Source organism: Accipiter gentilis, chromosome 12 (genome assembly GCF_929443795.1).
Source record: "Accipiter gentilis chromosome 12, bAccGen1.1, whole genome shotgun sequence".
NCBI lineage: Eukaryota > Metazoa > Chordata > Aves > Accipitriformes > Accipitridae > Astur > Astur gentilis.
The window spans coordinates 13,322,271-13,348,728 of NC_064891.1; the positions used below are offsets into that span (position 1 = coordinate 13,322,271).

Here is a 26,458-nt window from a genome sequence, read left to right on the forward strand (position 1 = left end):
TCGGGACTCGCCGTGCCGTCCCCAGGGCCAGCCGGCCCCGCTCTGCCCCTCGGAAGCAAGCGCCGCTCCGCGCCCGCCTCCCCCGGCGGCTGGGAGCGGCCCCCGGCGCGGAGCGGGGGCGGTCGGGGGCGGGGCGGCGGGGGCAGCCCCGTGCCGCCGGGGAGCCTGTCCCCGGCGTGCTGGGCTCTCCCTGCCCGCCCTCCTCCTCCCGCCGGCCGGCAACGCCGTTGCGCAGCTCCCGCGGACGGGACGGGACAGGACCGGACCGGACGGGACCGGACCGGACCGTCGGCCGCGCCGGGCAGCGGGGCCGGCCGGGCAAGGGCTTGGGGCGGGCGGCGGCGAGGCGAGGCTGGACGGCCGCGGCAGGGGACGAGGCCGCCCGGGGCTGGCGGCGGGGGGCGGCGGGGGCCCGGCGCGGCGGGGCGCCGCCGGGGCCCGGCGCATGGCGGCGGCGGGGAGCATCACCACGCTGCCGGCGCTGCCCGACGACGGGGGCAGCGGCGCCTTCCCCCCCGGGCACTTCAAGGACCCCAAGCGGCTCTACTGCAAGAACGGTGGCTTCTTCCTGCGCATCAACCCCGACGGCAGGGTGGACGGCGTCCGGGAGAAGAGCGACCCTCACAGTGAGTGTCCCGCTGGGCCGGGGCCGGGGCCGGGGCCCGGCGGCCCCTCCGCCCCGGGTAGCGGGGCTCCCGAGAGGGGCCGGCGCCTCGGCGGCCGTCCCGCCCTGCTGAAGCCTCGGCAGCGAGCTTGGCTTAGAAAGAGCACGTAAATATGCATCCATGCGCCTGTAAATAAACGTGGGTATGTACGGACGTGGGGTTTATTCATTTGCACGTACAGGTGTGTATCGCGGCTGGTGGGTCCAGACCGCGCCGGCCTTCCCGCTGCTGGGTACCACCACATCGGCAACGGTGGGCTGGCCCGCCTTGGTGCAGACTCCTGTTGGCATCTCCTTATTCAACCTGCTGCGGTCCAGAGCTTGTCAAACGCACAAAGATTTGCTTACGTGCTTGAAGGTGTCTGAATTTGTTTGTGTGGCTCTTAAATGGCTGTAATGGCACTTGATGGCTTGACAGGGCAGTGGTAAATGTGTTGGTTGCGTGAAGGTAGAAGGAAGGTGGTTTTTTCTCCCTGGAGCGGGTAAGTCCTCATGAATAGAAGTACTCTTAGCATACAAGTACTCTCAGGAACAGAGGTGTAAATCTGTTCAAGGAAGCAGTGTTTATAACAAAATACTGTCAAAACACCTTTTTGGCTTAAAATGTTGCATGTTGTGATTTATTTTTGTTTTAAACTTAATCAAGGACAGATAAAATACAGGTCAAACAAAACCTATGGATTCCAGCAGAAGCAGTTTATCCCCTGCTACCTGATCTTCTGAGGGAGGAAGAGGCTCCTGAGCTGGGAACACAGCCCCATGGGTTGAGTGGTTAGTGCGGTCTGAGGGTCCGTGACCCGAGCTCGCCTCTTGCTGTCTGCAGCGCCAGGTGCGCACTCTCCAACAGGCGGTCTCACATGGAGCGTGGGGGCAGGTTGCTGTTACAAATGCAGGCTGTTCTTTGTCCCAGGAACAAAATGCCTTTTTGCAGACCTCAGAATATTTTGGAAGTATTCAGTATGGAGTTTTGTGGATGTAGCGGCAAGTTTTTTAAGTGCCCGTGAGGTATTTCCTTCAAAACAGGCACAAGCAGTTGCTGTATAGATGTCTGTCAGATAGATAGTCTCAATTCAGTTCCTGGCTTGAGAAAACTTGTTATTGTGCAATGCCTGCACCTTGACCAAGCAGCAGCCTGCCTACAGGTGCTCGGCATAAAGAGCAGGTGAAATGTCTTACTGTGATTCTTTGGCTTTTTGCACCTGTGCTCTGAGTGATAGATGCACAGATGGGACTGAAGTCAGAGGACGAAGAGAAAAAAAAGCTTTTCCAACAGTTCCGAAGAAATACTGTAACAGACTTTGCAAATAACAGTATTGCCAAGTTGAGCTTCAGTCTTGAGGCTGTTTTGTGACTCTGGTAGAAATAATGTACGTGACGTGGGCTGAAGATACATGTGAAACAGCATATTTTGGGAAAGTTAGCATCCTTTATTAGGCCATTAGGAAGCTTTCAGACTTGGTCCTGCGCGTTTGCATTTCTCTTTTTCTCAGATACTGGTTTAAAGGGAAGCGTAGTCGATGATGTGCGAGTAGTAACAAAATAAGTTTATTGCCAATGCAATGCAGTAAATAATTACATGTGGACTTTTCAAATGTTGACGCCTAAAGCAAAGCGTTAACTTACCATATAGGTAGGTGGGTTAGTTTTCACACATACCAGTTGGTTACTGCGCAGGATCAAGTCTGTGCTGGAAAGCATGCAGTAATATGTTCAGTTTGCTTTAGCTTTTTGTATTTGGGAAACATGGGAATTCTTACAGGATATAAGTCTTGTTAGTTTGTCAAACATGTCATCTCAACCCCTAGAAGTAGCTGTGAGAATGTGCTGGAAACCTGTTGCAAAGGGAGATGATGTTGAGTCGAGGACGTACAAGGCTGAAGCTGGGTCTCCAGACGTTGCCACGGCTATTGGGTTCTTGTCTCGTTCAGTACTCTGCTGTTTGTGGTGAGAAATGCCAGTAGTGTTGTGTGTTCTGTGCTCACCTGGCTGGGCCAAGCTGCCCTGAGTGGTGGTGGTATTCACTGTTGTCGTCTTTTTCATCACGGAGCTTCACCATAATCATCTCCCCTGCCCCCCACCTTTTTTAATTTTTCTGCCAGGAAAACTAGTACTAGTTTTATATTCTTGAGTCCATCTAATACATGTTTTCTCTTCCTTTTAAGCTTTATCAATGCTAGAAATTTTTTAACTGCCTTGTTATGCTGCCTTCCTGGTAGTGAATTATATTTGAAAATCTTTCTGATGTTGGTTATACTGCCTTACTCTTTCCCTTTCAAGTTTCTCTGTTCTGCTCTATAGCTTTATTTTTGCTGTCTTTTCTTTCTGGCTCTCCATTTTGTCTCTGTACTTTTTTTTTCTCTGCCTCTTCAGTCTTATCTGATGACTAGTATTCTTTCCCCTTTCCTTTTGGCACTTGTCTCCCTGCACCCCCTCTTTTTTTCTACCCTTTTTCCTCTTGAGTGAGCGGTGGCAAAAGGTTAAGGAAAACCTGAATCATAAATGACTGGCGTGGCCTCTGCCCTCTGTTGCAGAAAGTCAGCTGCTGGGGAGCTCCTCAGGTACCCATCAGCTTGGCACTCTCTGGCCATCTGCAGAAAATCCGTTTGTTTAAAAAGAGAGGTTTGTAAGCATGATACAGCTGGAGGGCTGGTGGGATTCACTTCCAACAAGTGCACCTAGGCACAGGAGTGCCCCTGTGCCCGAGCTGCTCCCTTGTCCCCTGCTGTCACGGTCTCCTTTTCTCATTACCAGACAGCTTTTTTTTTTTTTTTTTTTTTTGGTGTGGTTTTTTTCCTTTCTTTCTTTCTTTTTTTTTTTTTCCTGGAAGAACATCAGTGCTTGAGGCGTCAGCGAGGCATGTTGCTACGGCATTACATGGTTCACATCCTTAGCATCTCTGTTGTGAATACGTCATTCGATACGAATCTGCATGATGGTGAACTCTGACCTGGTGAATGCTGCTCTGTGGAAGTCCCTGTGAAATCTTGTGGTATGCCTGGCAGGTCGCGTTGGCATGGCAGATGGCAATAAATCTTGGAGAACGTGAGAAGACTTTAAAAAAGAAATAAACAAAGAAAATATACACTTCAAATAACTCATGGTGTTTTTCTTACTAAAAGGTTTTGTAAGATGGTTACGAGAAAAGAAATATAATGGCTGCAGAGAATTTGGTTTAGAAATCTAATTAAAGGGCAGTTAGGAGAGATTCCTGTGGTAGCTGCTGTTCTTGTGCATTAATTGTACAAAACAGCATTTGATTAACACAGCCTCATTTTTACTTCTAAAGGAAGTTCTTATTTTAGAAAGCAAATTACTATCTCCTTATGTTTCAGACTAAAGTCTAATACTGTAAACAAATTTCCGTGTTCCATGTCCCTTTTTTGCTCCCCTCCTTCTGCCTCTAGTACTAATGGATGGCTTGTTCGAAGTATACGGGCTGGTTTATGTAATGGCACTGATTGTTTTGACTGTTTTACACTCACCCCATTCACCTTGGTTTATTCATAATTGTGTTGTTAGTGAAATTGGGAATGGAAGTTGACGTCCTGTGTTCTGGAGGATTGGAATCGTATGATTCATGCAGCTAAAAAACAGGACAATACGTCTTACGTGGTCAATATTGCCACATCTGATGTGTGTTGAACGGTGACTTCAGTGAAGTGCTCCTTTGGACACACCCTGTGGACTTCTGTTGAGTTTTTTTTCCCTTGAAGAGGTATGTTTCAGACAAACAAGAAACAGAAGGCACTTTCTTAAGAGTTTTGTTGTTTAAAGCAAAACAAAAAACATGACTATCTTTTTTTGTTGTTGTTGATCAACAACTTTTGATTTATGCCCTGGAAAATGTACAAAGAACGCAGTCTTTTTGGAAAGGCTTTTAGAAACTCTCCTGAGGTGTTTGCCTCAAAGAGGCTACAGTGTTGGCGAAGGGGAAAAGCAAGGGGAATGGAAAGGGAACTCTTATCCATACATTTTAGAAAAAGTCTAACAGCACAGCTGGTTCCCTTCACAGTTTCCCTCACTGAGGAATGGTTGGCATTTATATATTTCCATAATTTCTCAAGCAGCTTTATTTCACGGTGAGCATAAACCAAGGCGTCCGAGGAATCCCGAGCCGTTCTTGTCCACTCTCTAATGAGGTGACAAGGCTTCAGCATGTCACTCGGAAAGGATTCAGCAGCATGAGCTTTTATCAACCCTGCAGATGTCTGAAATACCTTCTTCCTGCTCAGTAGCTGGCTACTCTTCCACAGATATCTCAAGAACATGTAAAATATGGTAATACTGGTCCATGAAATTTTCTTCTTAAGAAAGTTCCTTTCATAAGTAGTTATGAAAGTAGTGTTATGATTTTTACTTGTATCATACACAACATTTAAATGGTTACGCTGTAAATGTTTTGAAAAGACTGTATTGGAGTATATGGAGACTTTTAGAGCATACCAGCTTAATCAAGAAGATAGAAATCTGATTGCTGTTTGTGCAAATGGAAGAAAACTAACTGTGATCCTCAGAAAGAAAAATTTGAGCAAATGTCAAGTGTTTTAGTATGAAGGTTCAGTACCTGGTGCTTACTTTTTTATAGGTGCGTAAGTTATCTGGGACTCACAAGATCTCGTCCCCCATTTCGGTGTCCTACAGATGTGGCCAGAGCTGTTGACAGGGTGTACTGTTGCAAATCTTAGCACTAGTTGAGATTGACTCTATTTTTTTTTTTGTTTTTTTAAAAAAAGCAAAACCTGGCCCTAAATGTCCAAATATATTGGTTCTATCCAAGTCCTTCTGTAAACGGACTCTTTTTGGATTACTTTCGATCTATTGCACAGACCTTAACTGGTTTGCCAAGTACTAATGCTTTGCGACATAGCCAACACAGAAATTCCTCCTGGCTTTTAGATATAGCTGGTTTTAGGGAGTGAGGTAGCGGAGAGCCCCTGTGCAATAAAGTTGAGGATATGCTTCCTTTACATCTTTCGCTTCTTTTGTCACAGAAATACTGTCATACTGTTTTCTGCATGGTCCTGCAGGGTAAATTAATGAAATGAGGGACAGACCATCTGTGTTGCCTGGGCATGCTGTGGGATGGTGCTGTTCAGGGGAGGAAGCTGTCTCTGCTGTCATCGTGTCTGCTAATCCTCTTAACCAGATTTCAGTGAGTCTCACCCACCCCAAAGGTGTGTGACCGAGTAGCAGGTACAGTCTGAAGTAAGGCAAATACGAGGTGTCTCTGGTGGGCAGTGAACTGTCCTGTCTCTCCCAGCTGTTTTCTGCCCGGTTTGGAAAGGGCTGTTGGAAGAGTGTGGAAGGTTCTCAGGGCATCACCATCCACAGGTACACTAGAGGGCAGGATTTAGCCCTTAAATCTTCTCACAGGCTTTAGGAATCAGGAGCGCTTATAGGTACTTACATATTCTTGTTTACAGAAAAAAAAATAGTCCAACTCCTGCTTAGCTGTTGCACAGCCATAGCTGAATGAATAAGACAAATACAGATGACATATAGTAGTTTGACAGTATACAGTGAAATTATGGAGATAGCTGCATAAATGCAGATTCTTGCAAAAGCTGTCTTTATGACCCCCTTATGTGGGTGGATTAAAACTTTTGGTAAAAACTGCAGCGACGCGTGTATGACATTTAGTGAAGTCAGTATGAAGACTCTGGGACATTTGGCATCTTGATAAGATGGGGCTGCATATTCCTGAATTGCTCGTCAAGAAAAGGAGATCAGGTGGCTGCTGATGGTTTTTATTCGGGTAATAAATGCTTGAAATTTGTGCAGCTGGTTCTAAGAAAGAGTTTGTTGTGTGGTGGAAATATATTTAAAAGCATTTTGCAGAAGGTGAACTATGTTAGTAATATTTTTTTAAGATACGATTTCTTTTGACATACTAGATGAAGAGACTAAATTGCAGTTAGTTAAAACCAGTGGCTTTGGGTTTTTCGCCCTTTTTTTTTCATGTGTTCGGTGTATATTACTGAAGATTTTTAGAAGTTGTTCAGATTCATCTTCTGTAACAAAAGCAGGTTCCGATTCTGTATTCTGTAATGGAAGCAAGAGAAGTGCCAAGTGCACAGACAGTATAGCACTGGTTTCAGCAGTAGACTTAACAGTCACAGGGTTCAGAAGATGCTTGAAGGTAGATCCCAGAAAAATGCCCTCTTCTCGTGGTCAGTTTCCATAGAATACATACAGCTGTCATATTTTCTAGAAGACAGGGACCTGTTCCAGTGCAGTTTTTTGGGCAGACTTCTGTTTAATTGCTGTTTAATTTATCAATGGTTTCTATACGCTTCAAGTTGTTAGCACACTGAAGTGAAACATTTAACAAGAGTTTCTTTGAAAGTTTTTCTCCAAGCTTAATTTTTTTTAACCTTTTTCTTCCTTTTTATTCCCCAGAGAAATGTTTTTCTGATATTTCTTCATTTGTTCAAGCAGTTTGAACTAAGTCCATGAACCCATCCATAAATTCTGATGTGACCAAAAGAGAACTGAAATTTCTATTTTGATTATTATGGTTTTTAGCATGCTTGGGAGTGTTGCCCTGGGATCACTGGCCATCTGTTGTTTCAAAATACTTGAGAGGTGATTGATTGTACTAAACTGGTTAATAATCCTAGAAACAGTGGAGCATTTTGACTGTCGGTGGCAGTGTGTTTAGTGCAATTATCTAGTAAAAACAAAGTGGACTATATAACCTTAATGCAATCCAGTTTTGAAATAAAGGTTATCTTCAGAATGCTGGAGTTACTGATACTGAAAAAAGTACACACTTGCATGAAATCTGTGAATTTAATATCTATAGCAAGTGATACTTGAAATGTTTATAGCATGACTTTTGAAGTTTAAAAGTCAGTAATGAGATTGCATTTCAATTCTGATGGAGAATAATAGACTTTACTTTTATTATTACCTGTTTAAGACCATGCATTTCAAAATAAAGCAACTCTCTCATCATTTGTCATTTTCAGTAGTGTGTTTTGTGACAATATATGGGTAAACTTGAGTTGCTGTCTGCCTCTTCTGCTGCCTCCTGACTTCTCAATAAAAATATTTAAAGGGTGGCACTCTGGAGTGCTGGTGGCATTTCAGGATTATTATCTTATGTAGTTTTTTGTTTGTTCAGGGTAGGGCCAGATTTTGACTGGAGCCTGATACGATCATCCCAGAATATAAATGAGATGATGTCTATAAAGTTGGGTGGAGGTTGTCTTGCACAAACTGTCATGGTGCACTTCTGGTTGAGTGTTCCTGTCTGAACCTATCACTCATATTTGACTTTTAGAGCTTGAAACCACAATGCTTGAGTGATTGAAAGGAGGAAGATATTAAGGGTACTAGGAAAGGGTGAAGTAGGAACTAGACTATAGCCATTTGCAGTGGTGATGGGGTGAAATTATGTTCTTGTATTTTGGGGCTTGTTAGCTTGCCTCTTACCTTGTGACGAGACTTTAGCAGATCTCATAAAACAGCAGTCATTAGGATTCCGGTTGGAATGTGCAAGTCACAAAATCATGGTACTCATGGCTATGAAATACTGTATGGTGTTGTATTTTGTAAAAGCAAGAGAGATGTCAGCTGTGATACAGCTTGAAAATATTTGCAATCTCTTTCTTGGCTCTTGCCTTTCTACTCTCAGGCTGATGCAACCTGGTGCCCACAATGCCTGGTGTCCATCTGCAAACCTTTACCCTGCAGATGTGCTTTTTTAGATGTTCTGTTGCCATTCTGTGGCGGTGTAGCTCTGGGGTTATTTTTGCTGATAAAGGATGTCCTTAGCATACTCAAGTGTATAGGTATCGCAGCATCTTAATCTGCGCTTGGTACACCTCTTCTGGGGAAATGCCTGTAGCACCCCTCAGAATTGGCACCATTTTTTTTTTTTGGCAGACTGTATCTTTTCTTCGTGTTTCTGGGTACTGGGGGAACAAATACTCGAGTGTTTAATCTCTATCCACGTGTCCCCTTTTTGCCTTCCCCTCCAACTCCCAATGTTGTGTTTTAACATCACCTGCTACGCTGTGAGTGGTGACTGGCCAAGGGATCCTTTGGCCAGACATTTCAGCTGATCTAACAAGTCTCTGCTGCTAAAAGGGATGGTCTCTCCTCTTCTTTCCCCCAGTCTCAGCTGTGCTATAGTTGGCACCACCCCTAGCATGTAGTTCAGCAAAGGGACAGATTGGTTTGCTGAATTGACAGAAAAGCATTTGCTGTCTCTCTCCCCCTTCCACTGCGTCAGTTTCTGATGGGTTTAATGCATTGAAGCAGCTCATGGGGATGTCAAGAAAAGTGCCAGAGCTGGTGCAAGGGAGGTGGTAGGAGTATGCAGCTGGGAGTGTGGGATGGAGGGACAGGAACTGCCCCTTTCTAGTGGCAGCTAGCAATTTGGTTGTCACTGCCTGTCATGTGGTACCACGCCCTGAACCTCTCGTCTGTTAGAATGTAGGACAAGATACAGTGTCTTCCTTGGTGAATGACTTGAAGACAATGAACAGATAGAGTCTATGCAGTTGTTGCCTATGGTACATTTCAGGTTAGAACAGTGATTTTAGGACCCTATTACAAGGAGCGTTAATGCAGTCCCACAACCCTGCGAAGACCAATAGTGAGACTGAGATTTCTGGCTGTAGAGAACCACACCTATAGAGTAGCTTTGTTCAGTACTCTGCTAGGTCCTGTTGGTACCTGTGGCAACGGAGGTGGATAAAAAAATGAGAGCATTTTTTAGTGTGGAGAAGCAGCCATTGAGGGCCATATAGAGGCTGTATGGGGAGAGGCTGTCATCTCTGTTTGGAAGTCACCAACAGTATCCTGCTGCACAGATTTATTAGGATGAGCAGTTTCTGGGAAATAGTATATGGATTCAGTTCACTGGGTTTCTCCAGCTGTAATGGAGCAATTGGGATGAATAGCTAAACATGTCTGGCCATGCCTCTGTATATGTAGTTATGAAGGATTCATTTTGTGGTTTTACAGATGTTTACAGAGTCACTATGGATGTTTCACTGGCAGTAATGTAGTTCATTCAGGAAAATTGATGAAAAAGACGTACAATGCTTTTTGTCCTTAGAAATGCAGGAACTCCCCAAAGCTGAAGAGGTCTACAGAAGTGTCCCATGTTACCAGTTCTAGTTTATTCAGTCCCAACCTTCTGCTTGCTTTACTGCTTCAAAAAGCAAGGTCTTCCAGAGCGTTTAACTGTCAGTGCTTGAGCTAGTACCAGTGATTGTAAGGCGTTACTATTTGCTATTGAAGAGTAGAGCAAGGTGTCTCAAAATGAGGCTGAATTTCAGTGATTAAGCTCTAGTAACATGGATCAGTATTGTCTATGTGATACTATATTAGGAGAAAGCGCTGTTAGGAACAATAGAGGTCTGGCTTGCCTGCTTATTTGATGTGATGTGATGTAAGGCAAGACATTACAATTGCTGGTGCTAGTAGCCATGGCATACTTTGGGAGCATGCTCTTGCAGTGAAGTCTGGAGCAGCATGGAGATTTAAATCAGCAAATAGATTTCAACCAGCATAGTTGGTACTAGTAATGGTCTGGCTGAAGCAGCAGAGAGCCAAGTAGGTTCTTCCAAGCTGCAGATTCTGAGGTTTCTCTTTTGTTGCCAGGAAAGCGTTCATGTCCCTTCTTAGTATGGTTTGAAGGTATTCAGAATAAGCAGTGGGTTATTATTTGGAGAGCTGGAAGCTGAGGAAGTGACTACAGCCTGATATCCCTCTCTCTGTGGTCCTGCTGACCCAAGTTCTTGGCTCCCCAGTACAGGCTGTGTCCCATGGTGTATACGGTCTGCTGCCTCAGAGTGATCACAGGGCTCTGTAAAAGTGAAGAGTGTTACCCAAATGTATGAAGAAAAGTCTAAAAATGCATTGTGCATTTCATTATTCTGTTTTAGGGAATTTAGTTTTGTACAAAGAACAACTATTTATACTCGAGCGAGGCTGCATTCAAAGGCGAATTAAAGCCTTTTTGTGAAGACTCTGGTTCACTACTATTCTGGGTCAGCAGTGATTGACAGCTGTTGTCCTTCATCGCAGCTCGTGCTGTTCCCCTGTGGATGCATTATTTAAATGTCAGCATAGGGTGGTTACACAGCTTGATGGAAGGGGATAAAATTAGATGGAGGATGAAGTAAGTCTCTGGACTTAATGTTGTATTTGCATTGTCCTTGCAGTAAGTGAGGTGGACGGGCACCAGTGAAATACTGTATGTGCATGTGTATGGATTTTGATTGGGTTTTTTGTTAACTTTTTGCAAAAATATTTATTAAAGACTCTGATTAATTCAGTTTCATTGGTATTGGAGATGGAGGAAATGGAAAACCAGTGTAGTCACTCACTATCTCGTAACCTTTTGGCCTGATTAAGAGCAATCAAATCTAAAGGGCAACTTAATTCATAGGAACTCCTCCTTATCAGCTTGTTATTTCTTCCTACTCCTGTCTGCTATGCTATCTCCCTGGCACCCTGGGTGCCTGACACAGGTCCTCTTTCACCACTGTACTTCAGACTCTCCTGAAATCCGATTTGCTGATCCTTCTTGGCATTTCTAAAATTCAGCTTTTCCTTTCCAACTGGGACACTAAGGCTTATTAAGCCTATGGGTTGACAATTTCTGACCACTGCTCTGGCAGCTTTTTCCTTTCATCTCATCAAATCTGTTACTGCTCCAACATCAGTTACAGCCCTAAAATACTATGTACTACTGAATAGTTGTTGTGAGAGTTGTATGTGAAGAAGGAGCACTAAAAACACCTTTTAAAAATGATACATTTTACCTTCTTGGTCTTCTGAAGTGACGTTTTTGGGCTTCTCTCAGGTCATCCCTGTTTTTATGTATGTTTATTTTGCTGCAAGTCAAAAACAGGTCATAGTTAAAAAGAGATTAGTGAATGCATGGCAAACATAAAGAGCAGAAATTGTGCAAGTTCTCTGTGCATCTTCTGGTATTAGTCAGTTACATCATTATGTTGGCTAAACAGTTGTGCTAGCTTTGTTCTAAAGGTGAAAGTGGTTATTCTGTGATTGACTTCAGTGAATAGCAAATGAAGCGAAAGCAGTTGAAAGAAACATGATGGATTACCTTACCCTTGTTGAGAAAAGCCCTTTGGAAAAAGTCCTAAAAAATGTGTGAACATGCATTCATTGTTTTGATAAGGAAACCCTCAAACATTTTTCTAAATCAATAATGTGGGATAAAGGTATCAGTAACTTGGAGACTAGGCTTTGTTACCTCTACTCAGTAATGAATGAAGTTCTCCTCTGGTAAAGTTAGTAATTTTTTTCTGCCTGGTTTTGCCCTCTTGACTTTAAATGATGCAGTCAGCTCATCTGCAATGACGACGAGACTGCAAACAGTGTGGCAGCTAGGTATTTAGAACAATTTTATACAATGGTGTACTTGCAGTTTCTGGCATTTGAAATTCTTACGTAATGCCAAGCAATCGCTGTTTACTTTACTCGGCAGCACAAATACCCAAGCTGTGTTTTGTAAGCAGAATACGGAAACTCTAGTGCTTTTAACGTTTAAAGGACTTGATGAAGTTCGATCAACCAGTTTATGCAAGCCATGTGAAATGGAGAAATGTAACTGTGTGTGTTTTACACGCGGGCACATAGGCAAGGAGCACTAAACCAGACTGTGGCCAGAAATTATGTATGACACATTATTCTGAAATTGTTCCTCTGTGGGATGACTTTAATGTCCTTTATATGAAATGTATAGGGAACATTTGAGGATGCTGTGTATTTGGTAATCAGTGTTTGCTGGGGAGGATTCCCAGTGTGATAGGTATGTGTTAGGTGGAGTTGGATATTTGTAGAAATTGAGGTTAAGATATAAATGAGAACAGATGGAGAACCTGAATAGGGAAATAATTTTCATTGTATTCAGTATTTGTACTACTTAAAAAGATTAAAACTCTTAAAATCTGTGAAAGTCCACGTTATGTGGTAGACTAGGTTAGCGGATTGACATTTAAACAGTGACACAAGTTATTATCCTGTTTAAAGCCTTGGATTTACTCTTAAGTGTAACCGGAACTTTTGGAAGTGTTTATATTTCAGAAGTGTATATTTTTGTTATAGATGTTTACATTTTAAAGACCTTGGGTCTGTCTGCAAGCGGTTTTATGCCTCTGGCTGGCAAAAAGGAAAAAGATACACTTACAATGTTGTCATGCAAAAGCAAAGAAATGTGCCTTTGTGCGGGAGCGTGACTCACTGTTTCTCAGTGCGACACTTCATTTGCTTGATTGTTTTTGTTGCTGTTCTGTGGTTTTTGTTTATTAAAAGACCACCTCTTCTGCTAAGGTTCGCTTGCTGTTTTTCATATCTGTTTCTCCTTTCTCACACACACATATGTGTTCCAGGTTTTAGGCAGCATGTACTTCAGCAACTCTGGTGATGGCACAGTTGTTTTACGACAAGCGTATGAAAGCGAGCAAAGAGTTGTTTTCATGTTTGCAATCTCAAGACTGGGGATGCCTCGTATGTCAATGCAAAGCTTATCAGTTAGCGGAAGATATTAATATGCCATAGTATGTCTTTGAGAAAGAGACATCAAAAAGTGTCAGAAACTAGACGTGGGGAAGAGTGAGCCAAAGATATTTCTAATTCTTAGAGATAAGTTACTAGCTCATGCGCCAGGGTTTGGATCTGTCCCAGTGGGCAGGTTTGGCTCTGGAAATGCCAAAAGGGGGGTATTAATCTCCTGTGTGTGTGTGTGTAGATGCATGTGTACCTTTGATGAACCAGCACTTGGGTTTGGGAGGGTTTATTATGTTAGGTGTGGACTCTGTTTGTGTCTTGCTTGCACACCTGACTGGGAATAGATATTGTCCCCAAGCAAGGACTCAGCCAACTTCAGCCACACAGTATGTGGAGTGGGAATTTGGTTGTAGGGTGTTGCACTTCGTAAAGTGTTGTTGATTCTTATATTTCCCCCATTTTTTTTTAACTTCCTTGCATTTCTGATACTTACTCCCTCCAGAGGTTGTCCACCTCTGTAGCAGCGAGACCGCAAAATAGTTGCTACTTTATTCTTTTCTGTGGGCATAGAGGTGCAGGAGGACGAGTGATGGGGAGCTGGCGCAATAGCTTCACCACAGTGTCATTCGGGGGCCTCATGGAAGGATTTTCCTTACAGGGCCTCTGCAAATATGTTGGAGGTGGGCCCTGAGCCTTTGGCCGGGGTTTAGCTTTTCCACAGCAGAGAGTGCAGTAATGCTAGTCATTGATCCAGAGACGTGCAGCCTGGGATTTTTCAGGGGGTACATAAACTCTCCCTCCTTGTAAACCAAGTGAGAGGTGTTTTGCTAATGACTTTTTTAGTTCAAATAAAGCAGCTGTATGTTAGTGAAAACGGGTTGAAATAGTATCAGATTCCTCCTCTCTTTCCAGGGTCCATAAGCTGCTCTGTTAGCTGCAGTGTCTGGGTAAGGTATGTGTTTACTGTTGAGAAGTTCACAAACTCCAAAACAATCTCTTGGAGCATTGGCTAATCAATGTTTTTGGGCCCAGAGTCCGCTTGGTAAAATGCATTTCACATCCCATTCTTGCAGGGTGTTGACGGTGATGTTACAGTCATGAAAAGGGCTTCTCTTTCCTGCTGCCTTAAGAAGGTTATTTAAGTGAGAGAGGCAGAGCAGTGAAGAGCGGTGTAATGTAGGCGGTGTAATGATGCTGGCGTCTTGCCTCGGGGTATTCAGGGCGGCAATTTGGGGTCCTGCAGGGAAGGGCGGAGGTACTGAAAGTGGATATCCAGCTTGCGTGGTCCTGCCCTGTGAGCAGCATTTTGGTGTGGTGGGAAAACTCAGCAGAGCATGAAAGCAGCCGCTGCAAGTGTACGTGTGTGTGGGGCACTGTGGTTGTGCCTTGCACGGTAAGAGGTGTAACTGCAGGAAATATTGGTGAACCCTTGTGAGCTTTGATTTAGCTTGCGCGTACGTTTGACAGTAGTGAAAATGGGGCAACAGGGTTTTTCACTGTGAACTGATGGAGACCCTTGAGCAGGAGGCTGGACTAGATAGGGTCCTTCTGACCTGAACTGTGTGAGAGTCTGAGACCGTGGCTAGGTATTTGTGGTTTTAGGCCGCACTGAAGTCTGTTCGTAGGGATCTTTACTAGGTAGATTGTAGTGGAAGTATAGCTTAGGCTTTAATCATACACCTACACGGGAAATAAAGGTATCCAAAGCCAGGAGATCATGGTTGGTTTTTATTTTAGGGTTTCACTGCTGTCGTGATTAGATTTCTTATTTCCTTGTGGAGGAGTAGCAAAATTGGGATTTTATGAATCTCTTTGGCTAATGCATCTCAAATTCCACCAACTTAAGGTGTGGGAGTTTGCCTCATGCTCCAGTACAGTACCCTCGTGTACTGCACACTTATACTGCCCTGTCTTCACTGGTGCTTGCTCTTTACGTCTCTTGTCTTTCCTTTTTTCCTAACGCGTTTCTGTCCCTTTCTTTCCCCACTATGACCTTTGCTTTCCCTCTTCCTTAGTGATACTGTGGCATACTCCTGCCCCAGAACATCTTAGCCAACGCAGCTGCTATGAGTAAAATAACAGCACGTGGCTTCGCGCACACTGATTGCCCCAGGCAAAGGACTTGGGCAGCAGGAGGCTGGTGGCACTGCTCCGCTGCGGCTGCCAACAACAAATGTCCGACTGGGAGTGTGTTAGAAAGGTAGTACAAGCCCAGCATTGAGTAACTTCCAAAATGTGCAGCTCTCTTTTGCTAAAGCATTAAGTTGCTAGATGTTGCCAAGATCTTCTAAATAAACTGATTTTTGAAGGAGATTTTTGGCCGAACCCTTTATGATGCAGAGCAATGAAACCATTTGGGACCATTTAAGTTAGTGCAGTATTATTTGGTCTGGGCCATTAAAAAGCTTTGCTGGGTTGCGAGAACTCTAAAAAGACTGTAGAGTTTTCATTGTACGTGTAATTTTTCAGTTCTAGCACTCAGGGCAATAAAAGAACTTTTGGAAAATGTACACATTTTCCGTTTTCTCTACATTTGCTAGCATCTTTTTCTGTCTGCATTGTGCTACTTGTCCATAAAATTCTTTTCTCCACTGGCGTATGCAAAACTGCATTGGAAATACTTTTTTGAGCTCTTTAAGAAAAGATGGGGAAGATCCAGTTCATAATAGAAATCTGAAACCTTGCCAACCACAATGCTATTAAACAGCACTTTTCAACTTCCATATTCTTAGAAAAGTCTCTCCAAATTGTGAAATAAATGCCCATTTGTAACTCTCTCTCAAATATGCTGGCTAGTTTAACCTACAACTTGCAGATCTGTCCTGACCATATACCCTGCGAAAGAGGGATAGTCGTGTATGTGTAACTGTAATTTTATGTCCGCAATCCACTAATGACATGATTGCATGCAGAAATCTGTGCCTGCAGAGCTCTGCTGGCTGCAGGGGAGGAACACATCAGAGTGGTCAGTGTTTTGTCTGTGTTTAACGTCACAGGATCAGGACCTGATCTCAAAAAAAACCGCACCCCAAACTGTTGAACCTGTTTAATGTATATATCAGGGAGTGGTCTTGAAGAGGTTTGATCTCTGTAAATTGTCTTACAACAAAAAGGAAAATGACTGTTTAGTCATTCTTCTTTTCAGATGCTGGTAAGACTCTCTGCCTGAATGTCACTGTTGGAAAGGGTGCACCTGCAGATTTCCTGTGTTAATGGAAAGGAAGCTGGCATAAAAACCCAGGTTCACCTTGTATGATCATTTGTGTCTATATGCAGAACAGCTGTATTTGTCCAGGAGGGGCTGTGTGTAGTGGGAGGTGGGGAAGACCCTCTGCCAGGGATTCTGGTGCATGTTCAAGTGTGGTTCAACATCCTTTAATGCCACGAATTGTACTGGTTTCAATGGAAGTTCAGGTTAGGCTGTAGCTCGTATTGTTCTTCAGCCAGAACATCAGCAAATAGGTATTCTTAACACAGCCTCTGTTTGTTGTAAAGAAAAAATGTCCCCTCTCTATCCTTTCTTGTATTACTGGAAGGCCTAATGGGTCCACTCAAGCTACATCCAAAGTGATGTGTTTTCCTAATGATCATCTCCTTAGGTAAATGTAGCTGTTTGGATAATCTGCCATGTAGAGATGTAGATGATACTATAAGCAAGAAGACATATGACTGTAAAATAAAATCTGGAAATTCTGAGTATTCGATTGCTCTTACAGCTTTAGAAGGTCGTGTGTGTATATATATAAAAATATAAACAGTCTTTAATGATAGCTCTAGCAATGTTAGAGAACTAGGTACTGAGTTTGGACCCCTTTTGCATGTACTGTCAAAAATGAACATGGTCAAAATTTTCACAAGATTTAGTCTTCCTTTATTTTGGCTCAGCTATGGTTCACAGACCTTGCTGTGAAAGGTTGACAAAACCGTTGATGTTCACTGTTTTGACTGTTGGGTTGAGGTGCAGAGGTTGCCACAGATCCTGGTGGAAGAGCTGGGCTCAGCAAGCTCTCTCAGCTCGGCTGCTGTAAGGTGAATTCCCATGTTCTGGAAATGGTATGCACCACCCTCAGCAGCTGGAGACAGGATTTGGACACAGTCTGCCTGTGGAAAGCATTTTGCAGTTCAAGAGGATGACAAACAGTTTGTGATTTATTTTTTTTTTGGTATGGGAATCCTTTTGCAAAACTTGAGGAAAAACTCATTATCATAACAGAATGACTTAAAATAAATCTCTGGACCCATAATTAAAAATTTGATTTGTACATTTGCATGTTTTTCCTGTGCCCGAACACTTAAGTTTTATGATCTTACCTGAGGGATGGTGGTGCTGCTGCTGTGTGGGTGAGTTAAGGGAGGAAGGCCATGGCACAGCTAGTGGTACTCTACTCCCATGTTTATTATGGCCCAGAGGAATTGGAAAACATGGTTCTAAGGAGAAGAGTGTGATGGGATCTCCTGATGTCACGGGCAGGGTGAACAAGGAGAGATTTGCTTATCATGTACTGTCAGATACGTATATTTTTTTCCCTACAACTGGAATATTTATAGGCATTTCTTGCTTTTGAGCCAGGTAGCTTTTAAACAGTCATCTTCTGCTTAAAAATTTGTTCAATGGCTTCTGTCCTGCAGGCTATAAATCCCTATTGATTAGTTTAATTTTGGTTTGAGAATTTTGTCTTTATGTGGCTTGATCTCTTTCCATCTTAATGATACCACATCTGGTTTTGCGCTTTTAACTGTGCAGCTTGTCAGAGGGCTGTATGGTGGTTTCTTCTGGGACAATCTTCACTGCAGTGTTACGAACCGTGTTGTTATATCCATAAATTGCGTTTTGTTAACTGATTCATTTGTTCAGGTAACAGGTTTGTGATTGTGCTGAACACAGGAACAAGGAAATGGCTCAAAGGAGACATTATTTAGGATACATACTTTTATCTTACAGTATTAGAAATTTGTGTCAAAGGAAGGTTTAAATCTGTCTCCTGAATTATAATTCAGCGCCTTAACTTTATTCCATTCATGTTTTCTAAGCCTTTTTATATCTTCCCAAAGATGCAACTTTATCCTTCTTCCTCAGAGATTCTACCTTGACATGAAATTAAGTTTGTATATCTTATGCTTCATTACTTCTTACTCGGCAGAAAAAGGGAAGATGATCATACTTCGGCTTATTATGAAGAGATACAAAAGGAAGTCTTAAGAGTAGTAAATTTAATGAGTCCTATTTAGTTGTCAGTGCATAAAGGTTGCGTAGGTTATAATTTGGGATAGGACATTTTTTATTTTCATAACTTTGTGGTAACTTAGCCTCAGTCGTCAAGATGTTGCTCAGCATGCTAAGTTCTCTCTTGTCATAAAACCAGCAGGCATTGACCATAGCCTCGCACTTGGTGTTCATCACAAATTAAAGGGCATACTTTGAATGTTAACAGTGAAATAAGTTACTGCTGTGCTGGAGGGTGGCCCTCCCAAAGGACTGCCAGAATAACTGGGAAAATGTGCCTTTTTGGCCCTCAGTTTGTTAATTAGCTGTTTCACAACAATCTCTGCTACTTTTTTGGATTACAAGCTTCTTAATTAATTTACTTTCATTTCTGGTTTTGAGGTTCAGGTATGCTGAAAACAATTATTATGAGTAGATCTGAAATGATGGCCCCTGTCTGAACTATTGCTATTGGTGACCTAAAGGCTGCAAAAGCTATGGATCATCGGTGTTACATTTCTCTTACGACTGATTGTACCACGTTGCATTGAGCTAAACCTGAAATTGTTGCTTCTGGTGATTATTGCATGGGCATAATATGTTTGATTAATAAGGCTGTATTGTATCTTGTCATCTCCAGATCAACGTAACACTGTGGCAAATACTTACCTTGCATTAATAAAGCCATAAAATAACGCTGAACCTGAAAAACTTACAGTACTATTCTGGCTCTGTTTATTCATGTTTTTTTTTCAAGTTGGAGAGGAAGATCCAGTGAGGCTGATTTTGCTTTTGGGGCTTTCAGTATTGTAGTTCTTTTCAAACTCTGCAGGAAAATCCCACCCCCCGCCCCCCACCCCCTTTTTAAAGAGTAACACTTCTCATAAGCTTCTCTGAACTATACAAATATTTTTACAGGCTTTAAAAACCTTTACTAAAAGTTTGTTTTTACAGAATCTGAACTTCTTGCCCCATATGACACTAGGAGTTGGTATGCTTTTTTTGTCAGGAGAAAGTCATGAAGCATAATAAGTCTGTACTGCAGTAATTAATATTACTTTTTAGATATTTCACACAGCTGTTTCTTGTTAAGTGTGTGGTAAAAGCTGTATGCTTGGGCACATCTCAAAAGTCCATTTCCCCCAGTCCCTGCCCAGAGCACTTCTCCACATTCTTGCTTCCCCAGAGGGCAAGGAGTTGCACTGAAGGTTTTTGAAGCTGTTCACAAGTCTGATTTTGGCCTAATAACTTGGGAGGGCTGTATTTGGGATACTTGATTCTGGGATGAAATTAAACATTTCACTTTTTACAACTACAGAGCTTTCTGTATTCCTTGAAGTCTGAAGTTATTAGTGAGAGGGTTTGTTTTTTGTTGTTTTTTTTTCTTTATGAAAAATGGCCACAGACACAGTTCATAAACAATTTTATTTTCTTCAGAGTGCAGCATTTGTATTAATATGGCTTCAGTTGTGTATACAAATTAGTGGATTTATAAGCAACTCTTACTGATGGCTGTCTGTATCTAGGGAAAAAATAAAATGAAATAATTTCAGTTCTTAAAAAAGGGTTTGCAGTAATTATCCTAAAGATTTCGTGTTCCTGGTATTCTTATTGTTGGAGTTTCTTCAGTCCTGTCCTTAGGAGCAACAGAAGTAAACGAAGTAAGTTTTCATTTGTATTGCAAAAATCTCTTTTTCTCCACAACAAAAAACCAAATAAGCAGCAGCCACCCTCTGAATCTCAAGAGATGCTCCCACTCCAAAATTCACGGTCACTTCAAGCGTTTATTCTGGTGGCTTAAAAGGTCAAGCTTTTTAAGGCTGCATGGTTAAATAGAAAAAACTATACACTCCACAAAAGCAGGCAGGTGAAGCAAACTCATGTTTGAGATGATGTATACCAATATTGCCCACCAGACTTTCTCCCCTAAGCTGTAATACCAGTCTTACTGTACAGAACCAGGTATGTGTTTCTTATGAACCCTTCAAAGAAAAATCGGAAAACGCAAACTGATGCCGAATACTTTTGAGTTAAAGGAGCACAGGCGTTGGTTCCTCTAGCTGGGCTTTTATCACGGTCAGATCCCTGTATAGAGTGTTCAAATCAGAAATGTTTTTAACTAATTCAAAAAATAATTTCTGGGATGCAAGCAGAAGCAAGGAAAAGTTCCAGCCTAGTTAATTTTTGGAAATACCGATAGTCTCGCACCAGATGAGTCATATCCTTCATTCAGACACCTGATGGACACATAACCAGTACCAGCTTTTGACATCCTGCTTGTTCCTTCTTTAGCTGCTGCAGTTCTTTGGCAAAAGTCTTCTTTGTCTTTATACATCCCAAGAAGGTGAGAAGCTGTTTCTCAGCTATTCCTCATTTTTGATGCCTGTGTTGCAATGATCTTGCTTCCTGTTACGGAAGTATAGCTGCTCTGAAAAATCCCCTTTTAGTGCAACTGTGGAGGAAAGCACAGTATTGTGCAGAAAAACATTACTCAGCTGGGCTTGCTTCTAATTGCTCTTTTTTTAAGTGAGAGGGTTTGCAGATGTGGGTTTCACTGGAAATTATGGCCATCCAGAACAGAGAAAAACCTAGGAATTCTGGGACATCCAATTCCCTGTGTTCTACTGTTACTGAAATGGTTGTGTTTGGTTTTAGCAGAAATGACATTGAATCATACTGCTTGTGCAAGCTGGCTTGATGGGATAGAGCTGCAGGGAATGGGCATATATTTTCTGTGAGGGGGAGGAGAAAGGACCATATGTCAAGCTGCAAGCAGTCCAAAGAGCTTATTTGAGTTGCTGTATGGGCCTTTTCCCCTTTTTAAAGCGATGTTTTAAATAATCCAAGTTAGGTTTTCAGAAGATGTTCTAAAAATGGTTGGAAGAGTATTGCAAGGTTTCTGTGATGTTTAGGACAACATGTACCTTGCTTCCTTTTCCTCCCCCTCTTCTCTAGAAAAATGGCAGTTCAACAGAGTGTTTAGATTTCTTTTGAGCCGCAAATGCCTAAGTCATGTAGAAGGTATCTGGTGAACTTTTCTATGGTATTTGGTGTAGTTTTTTGTATTGTAGTATTCCCCATCCTGTGTAGCTGATGGTTGAAAAACCTGAACTTTGAGGTACAGTGTCACAGATACTCCTGTGAAGGTTAGGCTGAAATGAAGTGTAGATGCAACTTCCTGTCTCTGCTGTTTTAACCCATTAAAGGCTTGATTTATTTCTCATTCTGAATGCAATGACAGGAATAATCAGGGAAGAAAAAAGAAGAAAAATAGCAACTAGCCCTTCTGCATTTAGGTGGAGGTGGCTTTTGGCTTACAGCTTGAAACCGGGCAAAGGGGAGAACATTTGTGTGTTAATCTAAACTACTGGATGTGATTTGTGGCTAGAAAAATCAGTTTAGACTTTGTGTTAAATCACAGGCAGTAGCTAAAAGCTATGTGATATAACCTTACAGATTTTTAAAAAAAAAAGACTGTGTTTTTTTTTTTAAAATAATTGATTAAAATAGACTCACTTTTCGTGTTCCTAATGTGTATTACACCATTTCTTGTGTCTTTGCTATCCTCATGTACTTCTGCAGTTCTTTCTGTGTGTTTATTCTAACCACTTGTTGGATGTATGATGTAAACTAATAGATACTTTTCTGTTGGGAGCTGCTACAACATTTAGCCAGTGATACGGTCCTGAGTGGTCTGAATCATAGTCCAGACTCATGCCTCACTGACAATCTGGCCATATAGAGCTGCATCCATTCAGTGTCTGATGCTGTTCTGTAAACATTAAGAAATTTCTCCATAAGAAAATCACAGTGAAAAATTTCCATTTTCTGTGAGCAGTTGACCATGCCGTATGTGGTCCTTCAAGGAATTGTATGGGTTTTTAAGTTGTTTTTATGAGAAACGGAGATAGAAGAATAACTCACGCTTATTGTTGCCAATTTGACAATAGCTACTTTCTTTGTAATAAGCATTTTCTTTGATGAAAAATGAGATCAGAAAGCTGGAGGTTGTAAGTTTACTATCTTCGCTGCAAGCTGAAGCTCAAGCTTTCTATGGTTTTAGGTTTGAATCAGTAGGCTTCACTGTCGGTAGTGGTAAAAATTTACTTCTGTCTTTTGTGTTCACAGTCAAACTGCAGCTTCAAGCAGAAGAAAGAGGAGTGGTATCAATCAAAGGTGTAAGTGCAAATCGCTTTCTGGCTATGAAGGAGGATGGCAGACTGCTGGCTTTGGTAAGCAGCGGGGTTTTTTAATGTTTATCTCTATATGTGTCTGTCTGTGTTGGTAAGTCCTCTCCTCACTCTGTATTGAGTAACCTTTCCTCCAGCAGGACTTACTCAACTTCTCTGTGTGGGATTTATCAGGGAGAAATTAGCTCTGCAAAACTTTTGTCAATTAATTGAACTAGGAAGAGATGGGTATGTCTGCCCTCACCTAGAAGCTGCAAAATTTAACTAAATGGCCTGTCTGAGAGAGAAAAACCATAGTGATCACGTATAGAAGGAAATGGAAAGAACAAATAAATAAAGTATCTCCCTCCCCCCCCCCAAGTAATTTTCTCCTCTTTCACTTACTTTCACATGAAGTGATTGTAAAGACTCTTTTAAAAAAGTGGAAAGTAAAGCCAATTTTTTAAAATTTTGACTTTTCTGTTTTTGATAGTAATCTGTATATATTGTTTTCTCATTTTCCTCTTTGTAGAGAATCAAGTGTTTTTTGGTTGTGCATACTTCCAAACTAGAAAACTGGCAAGAAAAACATTTTTTAAAATGTAATGATAAAATAAAATAAAAAAAAAAGTTATGTAAATGTAGGTAAATTAAACTAGTCTCTAATGAGACTAGCTTTAGTTTAAACTCCGTGCATTTTGTTGGTGCTTTGGTATCTTGAACACAGCCCCATTCAGCTTCTGTGCAAGTCCTCACCGGTAACCGGTGTTAATGAAGTGAATTCCTAACCCCAGCTGAACAGGAGCTAAGGAAAGACCTGTGCCAAGGGCTGCAGAAATTACTTCTGATTCCCCTCAGTTCTGCCTGTGCCTAAGTGAAATTAGTCTGAAGGCAAACAAAACACTTCAGCAATTTTACATGAGCAGGGATCCCCCATGTGCTCCTCAGCGCTGCGCATTGCTGGCTCCCGGACGCCCGTTTTGGTTATGCCTGCGAATACAGATAAAGAACCTGTTTTAAGTTACAGCATTATTTACTCAGATATTGTGTGACAGCTCAGTTGAAGAAAATGTGAGCAGTCGTCCACTGTGCTATTCTTGAATTAAGGATAATTGGGAATTTCCTGTGGTGCTGGTGTGGTGGCATTCAGCTTCCCCATGCAAATTGCCCTCCTTACCCTGAGCGACAGCGAATGGTCAAAATAGGGTGTTTAGCACCATTTGTAAAATTATAAACACCTGGGTGTGTTTATATTTGGGATTTCCAACCTACTGTTGCATGGTGGGTTTTGGTTGTAGAACATGCTTCCCTTGCAGCTGTATGCAGCAATTTTTTCTGCTTGGCTCTTGTAAGGCGATGTGCTTGGAAAGTATCTGCCGTTCACTCGGAATTACTCTCTGAAAATCTGGTAAAGTTGGGTCACTTTGTGCTTCTCACTTGAGCTTGTAAAACATTTGTTTTGCTTTGTTTCTGAAAACGAGTATTACTTGAATCGTGTTTACTGCAAACACTACTTTGTACAGCTCTGCATTTTTGCTCTTCATAGGTGAAAACTCTCTACTCTTAAGATTTTGTTCTTCAACCAGCCTAATGAATACTTCTGCAATTTCATGATCGTTTCTGCAGCACAGGCAATGCTTTTTCCATGAGGATTTCCGTACTATATCCAACAGTTTGTGGCCATTTGTGCCTCTACTGTTTTCTGCCTATAAACACATTCATGAAACTGTTCCTAATTGCCAGCATTTCTTTTTCAGTTTGAGCAGTGTTGTGTTTCAGTGAGAGCTTTGAAAGAGTGTATGCTGGAAATCTTTGTGGTGAACTGATCTCGTCAGTGCACGTGAATTTGTATCTGCTGAAACCTCTGGTTATTTCTTTTAAAACATTATGGAACTTTAATTTCTAAACACCTATTTAGTTCTCTAGTCCATAGTCACTCAAGTACTGTTCTGTCCATTTTAACATCTGTTTTGTTTCTTCTTTTTTATTACTTTTCAGTGTCAAGCATCAATTTTCGTAATGTCCTTGTTTTATAAATATATCAGCAACTTCAAAAATACTTTTGCAAATTATTATTCAGTGCTGTTTTTCATCTAGTTGGATGTTTTTGTACTTGCTTTGCTGAGACATGTCTTCGTGGTTTGTTCCAAGTTGGGTTTTGTAAAATGATTTATTGCATAGCCAGCATATCACTGCTTACACTGGTGATTTGTGTGGTGGTGCAGTGAACTGCGTTCTTGTCTTAAAAGCTGGATGATAGTGGCTTTTAATTTAGCAGTTTCATGCTCGGTTTATTAACAGCCTCAGTTGCTGTGGAGGAGAGGTAATCTTGACCAGTTTAGTCGCTGGAGAAAATGGCTGGTCATTAATGCAGCTAGTCAAAACCTCCCCTTGGAAAATGCTGTTTTGACTAAAAATACTTGTGCAGAAATGTATCTATTCCATCAGATTTTTTAAGGAAAATTTGAAACATTTCACTTTCGATATGGCTTATTTTGACTTTCCAGTTTCATTTAATTATAATAATGAAGTATTTTCACTTTATGGAATTAAATGTGTTTGATTATTTCATTTAATGAAGAAATTTCGCAAAATTTCCCATGAAAGAAAGAATTGCACTTTTGACTAGCTTTTATGTTTCACGAGAAATAATTTGTCATTTAAGGATACGACCTGTTTGTTCTGTCTGTCATGGTTATATGGTTTTGCTATGACTGGACAGGTTTTCCCAGACTGAAGGACTTGACGGGAAATTCTTCTCTTTCAGTGTTACGGATTAAAATCGTGGGACAAGAATATTTGTGAGAATAACCTTCATTTCCTGGCCCTTGGGTAGTTAGAAAAGGCTAAATATGATCATCACCTTTCTTGGGCCATACTCCATCTGCTGTGGTAGTTAACAGGTTAACCCTCTGGTTTCAGTTTTGAGAGTGAACAAACTTGAGGAATTTTAATTCCTAATCTGAGTCCCAAATGTCAATACTAGTTAATTGGCATAATGCGATACTAAGGCAGATGCAGTTTGCACTGAAAAAAATCAGTCAGTGGGTGGCGTTTGGCCATGCAAATAAGGGAGGAAGAACGTTGTCGCAGGAAGTTGCTGCCTCTTTTGGTCAATTAATCTGCCCTGGGTGAATCACCGTGAGGATTTCAGTGGTCGTTATGGTTTGGCTACTGTAAGTGGTGGCACACTGCAGACCGTAGTACAAGCGCGGCTATGACCACCATTGCTAACGTTAAAAACTCCAGCACTCGGTGTATTATTTAGTTGCTCAGACTTCTTCTGGATGGAGGTCTTGCTTGGCAGCAGACAGAACACGGACTGGCGGCAGGGCAGGTGCCGAGTGGCACTCGCTCCCTGCCACTGCCCCAAGTGTTTTCCCTTCCTTTATCCTTTTCATGAAGGACTGTAGAGTTATGGTATTTCATGATGTGCTGTGAAAGCTTCTGCTGCCAGATCACCGCTTTGAATGCAGCCTAGACCAAAGAGTATTTAAAAACCCCATTGATATCCAGGGCCAGGGGCTGCGGTTCACAATGTGGTGGCTGGCATCCCACTCCCGCTGGACAGCAGTCCAGCTTCCAAAATGTCGCCTTTGGCAGATGTTAGGGAATACAGAGTTCATGAAGCCTGAACCATCATTTCTTGCCTAAATGTTCACTTTTACATCAAAATATTTACACTGGCAACGTACTGTAGGAAAGCACTGGTATCACGTATGCTTTGTGGAGAAATGAGGACTTGAGTGTCCGGAGTGAATTGCATGTCACCTTTCAAAATATCTTTATGACTGTAAAAAAAAAAAAAACAAAACAAAAAAAAAAGCCCAACAAACTTTTTTTCTTTTTTCACCTTTTTTTGATTTTTTCTTTTTGTAACACCCATAAATTGCCTGAAGAATCTGTTTGAGGAGTTCAATTTATTTT

The 26,458-nt window shown here is 41.9% G+C and overlaps 1 protein-coding gene across 1 annotated transcript in view; it reads left to right on the forward strand.

Annotated features, from left to right (window-relative positions):
- The first annotated feature begins 415 nt into the window (after positions 1-415).
- The window catches only part of FGF2 (fibroblast growth factor 2), a 29,353-nt gene continuing 3,310 nt past the window's right edge, over positions 416-26,458 (forward strand). The window contains exons 1-2 of the mRNA XM_049814804.1: positions 416-626; positions 22,491-22,594. Coding sequence (XP_049670761.1) covers positions 446-626; positions 22,491-22,594 — 285 coding nt within the window. The 5' untranslated portion in view covers positions 416-445. The remainder of the gene's footprint in view (positions 627-22,490; positions 22,595-26,458) is intronic.